The 12,343-nt window shown below is 39.0% G+C and overlaps 1 protein-coding gene across 9 annotated transcripts in view; it reads right to left on the bottom strand.

The window, feature by feature from the left end:
- The window catches only part of DZIP1 (DAZ interacting zinc finger protein 1), an 82,985-nt gene that overhangs the window by 55,707 nt on the left and 14,935 nt on the right, over window positions 1-12,343 (bottom strand). For 8 of the 9 annotated variants that reach the window (XM_090023398.1, XM_090023416.1, XM_090023407.1 and 5 more), the window contains 2 exons: window positions 8,876-8,960; window positions 6,492-6,619 (listed from right to left, as the gene is read on the bottom strand). In XM_090023398.1, coding sequence (XP_089879524.1) covers window positions 6,492-6,619; window positions 8,876-8,960 — 213 coding nt within the window. The remainder of the gene's footprint in view (window positions 1-6,491; window positions 6,620-8,875; window positions 8,961-12,343) is intronic. The other variant, XM_090023435.1, reaches the window with a different exon arrangement.

The following is a 12,343-nucleotide window of genomic DNA, read 5'->3' as shown; positions in this document are numbered from 1 at the left end:
AGTGCCAGGACTAGGAAGGGGATGGGTCAGGTAGGGCAGCCATGGGGGCTTTTCCTGCAGCTCCCCTGCCCGGGGAGAGGCAGACACAGCTGGAGCTGTGGAAGAACCTGCAGCCACCTGGCTGTGCCTGCCTCTCCCCGGCTGATCCAAGCCATCAACTCTCTCCAAAGCAGCGCCGAATCTTCTGAAGACGATTTGGCCAAATTGATTCAGGGCAGTGATCTGAATCTCCCAATTGAATCACTGTCCTCTGAATTGGCCAGATTCAAATCTGAATCGAATACTTCCCTATTTGTGCAGGCTTAACTCCTACTGCTTCTGTCAAGAGAAAGGTTTCCAGGTGCTTTGTGGATGCAGCTGAATGGACTTTCTTGCAGTGATATGAAGTTATTCACAAATCAGGTTTTTCTTTACTTGACTCAATTTCCCTGTGTTTTACACACAAACATGTTTTTATTGGATTACTCAGCATACTTGCCATTGCTTCAGAGCAATGCACAGAGGACTGAACAGTTAATATTTGTGGGGTTTCTTATGGTTAGTGAAAAAATTGATCTAAGCAAATGACAGCATGTAATCCAGTGCATATCAGAAGCATTTTTAAAAGCAAAGTCCCATGTATTCTCCAGTAAACTTGAACTAAGTTCTGCAGAAAAATCTACTTACTTCTGAAATATTCTGATATGACCGACTACCTACTGTGCTGCAGCTTCAAGTAGATTATTTTTTTAAAACATGGGGGGTTTTTTTAGTAAGTATGGAAACATACCCAAACCAACTAATCAGTATAACTTGGTATTAAAATGAGTTTATGTTATGCTCTAAAATAATGATTTTTCTACACAATGCAGCGTTTGTATTAAACACACAAAACTACATTCTAGAAGTTACAAAGGAAAACAAATGTTAAAGAAAGACACGTGGTGATTTTGGCACTCAGCAAGGCAAAGAAAATAGTTTGGGATTGTGAGATAAATATATGATTGTAAGAAACAGTTCATAAGACTGTTTCAGACAGCTGTCATAGGGTTTCAGAACTGAGTAAAGCAATTGCCACCACTCTAAAAGTAATCATTTGAGCCTGCAGGCTCAGGAAGCCTTACCACCACAGTTGGACACTTAAATTAAAAAGTTCAATGGCAATGAAAAGGTTAAAGTTGTTTTTTGTAGGGGATCAGGGAAGAACTTGAAAGCTTAAAGTCTTTATGACCTTTTGTAGCAAACAGTGCATCTGTAAAATCTTGGAAGTGTACAGGGTAACCTATTACATAAATGTAAAAGTAATGAATTCATTACCAACACTTTGTGAAAAAATAGACAATTAAAAATGCAAACATATGAATTAACTACTGAAGAATAGATAGTTCAAAAAGTTGGTATGAGAGCCTTTCATATGTGGGTTACCTGTTTCAGGTCCCCAGCAGACATAAAAATTGAGGAATTTCAACCTGAATCCCAACAATCACATATGCTGCCATGCCAGACATTGAAGGCCTGACATGGCAAGACATGCAATTGTTGGGATCTGGGATAAAATTCCTCAGACCCCATCACACGTTTGCCAGGGTGTGCAGCTGGCTGCATGTGTGCCAGGGCATGAAGAGCTATGGATGGGGAGCTCCCCAATCCCTAGCACACATGCAAGCGTGTACCCTGAAGGGGTGCGCATGCAGCTCAGGACCAAAGAGCTCTCCGCAGTCCTGTCAACTCAGCATTGGACTACATGGCACAGCCTTAAACTGTTCCACCCAGGGAGAATCCATAAGGTCTCCATGCCAAGACATTTAAAACATACCATACACCTTGATGTTGGGCTGCATGCCACACTCTCAAACTAAAGTGGGATACTAACCAGTCACAAAGATGTTTCAAGTTAAATGTGAAACCACTGTGTGGCTGGTTTGCCATTTTATTATACCACACATTGGCTGACAGCGTGGTGTGTTTCAATTTATCACGATTAACATGTTAATCACATAATTGATAAGTATACTGTCTGCCAGGGTCCTCGGTCCACCAGTGGTACTCCTGACTAAAATCTTCACTGGATACTTGGTAACCTCTGGAAATATTCCTACCCCAAGTGGACAAGAAAGGCGAATCATAGGATTACCATCATTACGAGTAGCATAAGGTGTTCAGAATCATTGGTATAGTCTTTTCATGAGCAAAATTAAGCATGAAAAAGTCAGGATTTAAATGCTAACACTGGAAAAAGCGGCCCCAACTCTGTTTCTTTTCAGCAAGGCCTTCCTGTTTTCCTTCTCAGTTTTCTTCTCTCTTTAGCCTTTATTTTTAAATACTGATTTTTTTTCCCCTGTAAATACCAGGTTTTACTACTAGAATAATACTCTTTGTTCAGTTTGGTGTTTGTATTTATCTTACCAACAGACTGAACTAATGAGGAAAAAATGGTGGGGTTGAGGAAAAGTGGAAAAGCAAGGCCCACATCAGGCTCTAAAGAGGTTCACATTCTCTTATTAAAGGTATCTACCTGCATAAGAAAAAGGTTAACTGATATTCGCATACTCTTATTCTCGCTCACTTCCATACACACAGACCCATTTGCCCAGCCCTCCTGTTCTCATGTTCTTAAATTGTTAACACTCTCAGCTTTATTGCCCAGACTACACATATTGTCTCAGTCTCTGCTCTCACTTTAAATTCTGTTTATATTGTACCCAACACTGAGCTCTGGGAATGTAATAAGAAAATGGGACTGTCTGCATGAGATAGGAACTGGGAGCATGAGAATCCTGACCCCAAACAACTCCAGGAGGCCAAGAATAGTTTTCCCAGAAGGACGGGAAGGAGAGTTACTCTTCTCTGGTCTTTGACTAAAGAAAGGAGATCTGATACGATAGCAGGAGTCAGTCAGTCACAAGAGGCTGGTTTCAGAGAGCCAATTTCTTCGTATTTCTGTCAGTCTTTTGCAACCCCACCCCTAGGATCTTACCTAGACAGATTGAATCCCAGCAGGGGAAAGAACTAGACAGAAGCTCCAGAAGCTTTCTGTTGCATGACACCACGAAGCAGCTTCCAAATTTTTCCAAGAGCTCCCTAGCAGTTGCAAAACCCCTGCTAAGATCAGTGTGTAGCTTCAAAAGATGTCTATCATGCAGCTGGAATTTCAAGGGCTGGCATAAGATTCTTTCTTCAACAACAACTTAGGATCGAAGCGTCACCTTTCTGAGAACTAGGACCACACTCTACTAGAGTTTTTTCACAGCTTTCATTATTTTTTTTTTTTAGAGCTAACAGGTTCCAAAATATCTTAGCTTCCCACTGGCATACTACTGGCTGCAAGGCTGAGGCAATGCTTTTCATTTCCATTAGCGTTTGACCTAGAGACCCAGGCTAGTACAGACAGGAAGATGTGCACCAGAGATTCATATTAAATGATGGGTAACAATAAGTATTGTCCCCAAGGAGATTTCTCAGTAAAAAAGAACTAAATATCATAGCTGCTCTGAAACAGATTATTTTGAATCTTACTTCTAAAAATTGGAGGTTAAGAGATAGTTAAAGACTACATTTTGTCTGATTTTAAGGGTATAGTTAAGAAGTCTTATTTACAACATCATCTTATATTACAACATATTTGGCTAATCTTGATTTTTCCTCACTGCCAGGGATGATTTTCTTTCCCCTTCTGATAACAAAAAGTAGCTCTTTATGTGGTTTCCTTTAATGGGATCAAACGTAGCTACAGAACACTGAAGAACCAAGGGAGCCCTTGATATTAGAAGATTTCTTCCCAAACAAAGATCTATGAGCAGAGGGAAATAATCACAGCCTTAAGGAGCCTGCATAAGGAATTAAGCAAAAAAAACTCAACACAAACCCAGAACACCAAAGGGACTCACAGCTGCTATGAATGAATGGGGAATGTAAGCAGGCATAGAGAAATCCACTTCAGCTGAATAAACTTCCAAGCATCTGTTTCACTGGTTCTGTTACGCTGCTACAGAAAGAAGGGCCATTAACTCCCCAGTATGAAGGAACAGGCAGGGACAGGAAGCTCAGGTAATGTGAATCAATGCTAAAAACAATCATAGCAGCATCTTTCCACAGCTTCCTGAAGTCCTTTCAGAACCACAAGTAATACTCTACCTGGGTCTTCTATTAGCAATAGGTCTTTTTTCAGCATCAGCTGAAACATGCAGTCTGGCCAGAAAAATAATTGTCAGGTAAGCATGGGTTAAGTCCTTCCTTTGCTGCCTCTTAACAGAAAAAACAATGGCTTTTAGTGTAAGATTACCAGTAAAAGTTAAGGGAAGTTTATGACGATGACTGTACGAGAAAATTATCAAAAAGCTGAAGGAGATGGGAAAATTACAAAGCAATTTAAAAATGTATTTCAATTCATAAAAGGAGAAGACAGCATACTGTTTAGACAGATATGGTAATGACTACACACAAAAAGAATAACTACTGCTAAGTGGACTCTGATAAACTATCACCATCTCTTTTGGATAGCTGATGGATTGGAGAGTGTGAAAAACAGGTGGGTTGGTTATGAAAGGAAAGGAACATGTAGACTTCAAGCAGGAGAGGGGCTAAGCAGAAACAGAAATACCGCATGCTTCGTGTGAAATTGGGTTTTCCTTGGCAGTAAAGAAGAAGAGGATTAGACAGCTAGAGTTATGTTTATTCTGATTAAAATAAATGTTGAGTGATTCTTTCAAAATTAACAGTCAGCAGCAGAGTAAGTCAATGTGATGTTTGAAAAGTTCTGCTGGTCCCTTGAAAGAGAATAGTTAGAGCTGCCTGAATGACTAGATATTTACAAGCATGTGGAGAGAAACTTGCTATAAGAAAAAAGGTTATGTTAGCAATCTGGAAACACTGGGGGCAGCATGTTTCCCCAAAAGCCAGACAGTCTATTTTAGACACCTTTCCTGAGTGTTTAGTTGGTTTTAATCGGTTCAGTTAAATGAATACTTTTGTCTCTTTTCCATGGGATGTTCTGGACAGGTGTTTCAAACAATATCTTTCTGACAAAAAGACTGTTCCCACCCTCCCCATCCCATTCTTTGACTAAATACCAGAGCTTGGGGAAAGCTGAATGAAACAGAGAACAGGAACAGACTGTCTGTTTTGTGATCAGAAAAATATTTCCAGGATGTCTCTTATGTGTAGAATTTCATTGCCAAAATAATCTCCGAGACCTCTACTCTCTCCTCTATAATTTTTCCTACAATCCACCTCCAAGACTGTTGACTGTATTTAAATAATAATAAAAATTCTATGATTCAAAATGATCAAGATGTGCAGCAGCTTAATATAACTACAGAAGCCTTATTTTTGTTTTGCATCCTCTCTTACCAGGAGGATCATAATGTTATTACAACAACAAACAAGAATCACATTGTTATTGTTGTATTACTGTAATAATAACAACAATCAAAGTAAAGCCCCTGCCTATAATTGCCATCACAGTACCATTACACTGTTATTGTTTTTAAATTATTTCACTCTAAACTTTTGTTTCATCTCTCATTGAACCTCACCAGTGGCTGAGACGACGTACTGCTTTAAGGCCACTCAAGTCCTCTTGTAGACTGGTTACTAGAGCTCCTGGTTTTCTCCAATTAAAAAAAAAATACCCAATTTTCAGATTAAGAAATGTGACCCAAAATCCACATTAATGAAGCACTAATATAGATAATATATGTATAAAAAAAAGAAAAGAAAAATGTGGATTTGGGGTTACTTTATAAATCTGGAAATTGGGGAGTTTTTTTTTTAAATCAGAGAAAACCAGGATCCCTGATGATCACATAGGGTTCAAATCTAACATAAAAGCTGAAGTAATAGCCCTTGCCTCTTGTCATTCCTCCCTAAACCATTATCTCATGTGGTAGACAGTAAGTTTTTCATGACTAGGAATATTTTTGACCACTACGTGCATTTACAGTGCCGTAGCTACATAGCAAATCAGCACAGTATCTATACATTAAGGCCTAGACCCATTTTAGCCACACAGGCACCTAAATGGGACCTAGGTAGAATATAGGTGTCCAAGGCCCAAAGAGCAATCCAGACTGGTCCCACTTCACAGTCACAAAACTCAGCAGATACTCAAATTAAGATGATATCTATTTTGGACTACAGAATTCCCTAGGTACCCAGACTTCTGAGCAGCATGCTCAGAGCAATGCAGTTTGATCCCCTATGCACTTTCCCCCACCTACCATTTACTGTGATTGACACTGGAGTTAGGGAAGCTTCTAAGTCCCAGCAGGGACGGGACTCATTAGGCATGCTGGGAACACTGAGTTTGGCTCAGAGAAGCTCAAACCTGTATTTCCCACTTTCCAAGATAGTGCCTTAAATACCAGGTTATAAAATGGGAAGGGCAGGGCATTCTATATCCTTCCTGTTAAAATTCTGCTAAAATTAAATTTTACACAAAAGTTACGAGGTCTGTGATCACAGCCCAGAATACAGATTCTTGTAAGAGGTTGGTAATACTTAGTGTATACTACCTTAGAAAATCTGACCATATTAGCATGTTGCTCGGCCTCTAGCTCAGACTTGGTGAGCTGTAACTGCTCCTTCAACTTATTGATCTCATCCTGTAATTTATCTGTCTGTGCTTTCTTCTTTTGCTCTGCTTGAAAGAAACATACATTTGCAAAATGTTAGTTATATTTTTGGGAAATGTGACTTCCTGCAAAGGCCTTTCTCCAGTGCTTCATCACCTTTAAATTCTGTGGACCAGAACTCTCCTAGACCAGCTCTTTCCCTGATGTCACCCCACCCCAAACACTTAGTTCTTGAAATAAAACATTTTCCCGACTAGTAGGATGCATTCCACAGATTGAACACCACAATCTTACCAAAAATGCAACATGTAAAAATTCTAGTATCTTTTAGAATTTAAAATACTTGGTAAGTGTTATAAAATCCAATTTCACTTACAGCACAGGTTCAAAAAGGAATGAAGTGGGGTTTCTGTAAGATTTATTTTGGTAAATTTAACATTTAATATAGGCAGATTCTTTTATCAGTAAATGTCTAGCTTCTTTAGGGAGAGTTTGGTGGAACTTCCATTTCCAAGTTTCATTTGAAGGATCACTGTCAAAAAATTAGTTTACAATGTACGCTCAAAAGTGTAGCCTTTAATCTTAATGTGCCACTCTACCTACCTATATCATTTTTATAAAGTTCATAAATATTGGGGTCGGAAGAGATCACAGCAGGAAAGAGCACTGGGGTCAGATGACCCAGCCAGGTGCTTGTCCAGTCTCTTCTTAAAGTAGGGGAGAGAACCACCTCCCTTGGAAGCCTATTCCAGATTCTGACAACCCTTACCGTAAAGAAGTTCTTTCTAATGTCTAACCTGACTCTACTCTCTGTTAGTTTGTGGCTGTTATTTCTAGTTACTCCAAAGGGTGCCCTGGTAAATGGAGCATCTCCTATCCCTTACTGTCCCCACCGATGAATTTGTAAACAGCCACAAGACCCCCTCTCAGCCTTCTCTTGCTTGTCACAGGAGTATCTTAGCACAAAGCAGGCCATCCAGGATTACCCCTGAAGAGTTGGAGAACCCCTTTCACACAGCAGTTGCTAGTACAAAATCAGTCCTGGCTGCCTGGCTCTGCAGTTCCTCCTGTTATCTTCTCTTTCCAACCTGCTACAAAGCATGAAAGAGTTTCTTTCATCCAATGATTTACCAATGCCTTCTTATACTCCCTCCTCACGGTTTCTGCTATTTTATCTGGTCTCTCAAACTACAGTTCATACCCTGCTGCTAACCCACTATTTGTACCTCCTTACTCCCATTTCTTTTGATCCCAGCTGCTCTTCCTTTCTAACCAACTCTTCCCAAGCTACTTTGTCTTCACTGCTATCAGCTTCTCTTGCTCAGCATATCTACTTGTCCTTCACTGACATTTCTCCCATGGTGAAGGATTCCAGCTCCCAGCAGCAAATGAATCATCTGTTAACCTCAGTTTAACAGTGTGAAAATTATTATTTATGTTTGTAGGGGCAAATGAAGCAAATATGTGAGGAATGTCTTTCAAACTGTATATTTGTTTCTAGGATGGCTGGGAAGGCACCAAATAATACATTCCACAAATCTATCGTTCATATTACCAATTAAAAAAACCCATGTTTCATATATGCATCTTGTCCTTTAGGAAAAATGATGCTACCAATGCATCAGCACCTATGTTCTGTGCTGTGTTCTAAGAATGTTTACAGTTACAAAGACAAAAGCCAAGCACCTTCAACTACTTGAAGTTAACGTATCCTGAGATAACTTTACTTCCTGGTCAGGAATGTTGTTTACAAGACATTATTTTAAAATAAGATGAAAATAATGTAACACCATCTCAGGGGAAGCTAGATGAAATGGTTGCTCAGTAATAGAATTCTTTCTTATAGTTGTATCATATACTCAGGAGTAATTCATTACAAACATGATCCAACTCTCACTGACTTCAATGGAACTGGACTGGTCCTAGTGATAACTCAATGCATATCAGTAAAGTTTTTTCCGCCCATAATGCCAGCTATTTATGCTACCCATATTTTTGTAATATGGCAAATTTTATTTACGCAAAGAAAACCATTGCTCTGAATTCTCCCACTGGCAAAGTGTTTTGTAAGATTTTGGTTTGAAAAGTAACTCTAAACACGGCATAAAAATCTATGCTTATTATTGTCCAGTAATTTATATAATCACATTTGATATCCTTACATGCAAAGAAATAAATCTAATGGTCAGATATAAAAACTTGCCCTGGGATCTCTAAGTCAAATGAGCTTCTTCTACATTACACAAAATCTTGAGTTACAAGCCTAAATTCATGTTCTACATTTCCATACTATTTTAACTTTTTGACAGCATGAAAGTACATACCAGTGTGAGATTCCTCTGGATGGCGTCGCTGCATATGACTTTGTAGAAAGGAATAGTTCATAAAAGCCTTCTCACAAAATCGGCACTAGAAAATACAGAAAAATACTTGATATGTACATATCAACAATAACAGCTTTTGGGGGTGTCTACGTGTGTGTTTTAATGCCCGTTAGTTAACCTATTTTAATGCATACTAAAGCATCACTAAAAAGCAGGCTATTTAGTTAATATGCATTAAAACAGGCTAATGCACATTAAGCATCATTTTAAAAAAACATGCTCTTTAGTTAATGCACATTAAGGCAGGCAAACATGCATTTTCCTCATACCTCACAATGGAGGTATTAGATTTAATGCACATTAACAAAAGTGGGTTAATGCACATGTAGATGCGCCTAAACAATTACAAGGTAATATTTGTAATTATATTTCATCCAGACATTTAATGCCAGGAGTGTTATATTCTAGTACATCCAAATTCTGTCCCCCTGAATTCAAATATTATCTTACTGAAATTATTACTAAAAGTGTTGGCACCTAGGAACCACAGTCACAGATAAAAACTCCAGTGTGCTCAACACTGTGCAAAATAGACCAATAATATAGATTTTAAGTTATTTTGGACAGGATTTAAGTATAAAAAAAGAAACAACTGATGTATACAGACAATAGGAGACAAGGAAGCAAAGTGGCAATACTGATCAGCAAACTGTAGTCTCAGCACAACAATAGTCATAACCATTGCCAAGATTTTTGTAAGAATCATGGCAAAGGAGATCACACTAGAGATAACTAATTAAGCATTCGTTTAATTAAAACTTTAAAATAGAAACATCAGGATGAATTCCTCTGTAAGATGAAATCAGTAGCAAGTAACTAGATCACAGATATTTGCGAATGTTTGACAACTGCATCGAGGTGATGGCAATGTAAGCCCATGGTGTGGGAAAATATAAATGAATTTAGTAGCATGCTATATAATTTTGGATATTACAGTGAAAGTTGGAAAGTAGTTCAAATAATAGCCCCTATTATTTATCACACTTTTAAAACAAAACATCCATCTGGCCTCAAAGTTACTATTTTAGGTTAAAATAAAATTAAACATAACAAAGCTCCATCTGGAGTTAAAACAGGCTGAAAAGAAAAATGCATGCTTCTTTCATTCTTAAATATATGGTCAGTTTTTCTCCCTCCATTAATACATATACACCATATTTACTTGAATCCAAGATGAGGTTTTATTCCCCCCAACCAGCACAGAGGAATAAAACGCCTCATCTTGGATTAGAGTACCTGCCTGGGACAGGTAGCAACAGCAGTGGCTAGGCTCCAGTTTTAGCTTGAGCTTGGAGCCAAAATCAGAGCTAAACCACTGCCTGCCCTGAGCTGGAATGGCTCATTTGGTGGCATGCGGCTGGAGGTAGTGTAGGGGGAAACCACGGGGTAAGGGGGGAACCTGCAGGCTTCCCCTTTGCCTGTGTCTTCCTCTCCACCCTTTGTCCCCCTGCCCCACTACTTTCTATTCTGGCTTCAGTCACGCCAGCTCCAACTAGGCCCTGCCTGGAACTACCACTGCTTTTCTCTGGACAGGCCAGGGCCATGCTGCTGCTGACTGCCCCAGAAGAGTAAAGCTGCATCAGAAGATAAGGTGTTGCATGCACAGTGTGCAGCAGGTCGAAGGCAGGCTGCAGGAAGGAAGCAGGGAGTGGTGGGCAGAGACAGCCACAGAAGCACAAGGGGTGGGGAACAGGCAGCTGGAGGCAGGCACAGGCATAGAAGGACAAGTGGCAAGGCCAGACAGCAGTTGGGGGGGTGGGAGGTGGGGGCAACATTATAAAATCTAGAGATGGAAAGTGGAATCTAAACATAGCCTCTTAGGTCAGCTAGTGGATCCTGGAGCACAGGTCAATTGCTGTGTTGTTCAGTCTTGTTTTACCATAGCTTCTACTGCCACTTTTAATAAGAGACATACTCCATTAAAGACATAAGAATTGCCATTTACTGGGTCAGACCCCATAGATCCATCTTGCCTGGTATCCCATGTCACACACTGATTATTGTTTCTCAAACTTGGGTACACACCTCCTGGGGTATGCATGGAAGGTATCCAGGAGGAAAAAAAAAAAGAGAAAGCAGGAGAGAAAGGAAAAATATAAATGGAAGAAAAGGAAGAACATCTTTACACTCTCTCTTAAGCTCTTGGGAGGGCAGATAGCACGAAGAAGGGAGAGCTGAGAAATAATAAAAGCACTGCGTATTAGAAATCACAATAAATGAAAAGTAAAGCAGAAACCTACTAAGTGGTACAGCACCAAGCTGCACACTTCATCTGCACAAAACCTAGCTCCTCTCTCACCTTTTGTGGGGGGGGGGGGGAATCAATAGAGGCAATCAGGAATGGTTGTATTACAGGCTTCATTTAAAGTGTGTGTATAATACACACACACACACACACACACACACACACACACGTGTGGGTGTGCAAGTTGTGCATACATATGCATGTAAATATATGTCTATATGTACACACACAAAAGAAAAAAAATTCATTTTTTTTTATACCTGATTCTGCCTATTAACACTGTTGCTACTTTACACTCATATTTGTAATGTTTATTAAATTTCAATTCTATAAGGTTTTTTTTCCAATTCAACTTTAAAGAATATTCTGTGTTAAGAATAATATAAAAAGATATTGTGGTCTACAGCATGAGCGAAATGTACAGGTGTTGAAGTGTACTGACTCACTGGGAATCAAAGTATCCCATTTCTAGATGACTGACCAGTCTAGAAGGCCAGCATATTTTTCAAAACACAGAAATATCCTTCAAAAAGCCAGAACTAGACTATCACAATGATGAGTAAAAGATAATTTAAAACTCATTCAGCAGATTGAAGACGTCATCATTTTAGTCAAATTCCCAGCTCTCATCTAGTATTTAAATTCTTTTACTGATAGCCAGTATACTATTAAATATAAATGTCTTGGGACTCCCACCAAGGCCATGAATTATTAAGCTACATTTTGTTGCATAAATGCAAGTCCTAATATAAAGTCTAGATAGAGAAGATATAGTACAATAACAAAGCAAAGACCCATCAGGGATCTCTTACACTGTAACAGATTACGCATGATTTATGGTATCAAATTGGCTGTGAAATACTATTATTCATTCAAGCACAAAACTCATGTCAGTCCGACTTGGATATAGCAGAAGCAAGCTCTTACTTCAAGACAGGATCAACACATAGAATAGTAATTCTCTGTTCCTGTTACTGACAAAATGTGTGACAAGATTCCTCAAACTATGCTTTACAGTATTAAATAAAAAATAAAAAATTATGTAATCAATTGCAAGTCAAGTCCAGTATATAATTTTCTGGTTTCACTCAGCCACTTGAAGTCTATATGCACAGATCTAGTTATATTTGCATTCTAAATGCAATAGGAGGATTATTTGTTTT

This window comes from Crocodylus siamensis, chromosome 1, assembly GCF_052110815.1.
Source record: "Crocodylus siamensis isolate JL-2025a chromosome 1, ASM5211081v1, whole genome shotgun sequence".
NCBI classification, from domain to species: domain Eukaryota; kingdom Metazoa; phylum Chordata; order Crocodylia; family Crocodylidae; genus Crocodylus; species Crocodylus siamensis.
This window is presented reverse-complemented; position numbering and strand designations above follow the sequence as displayed.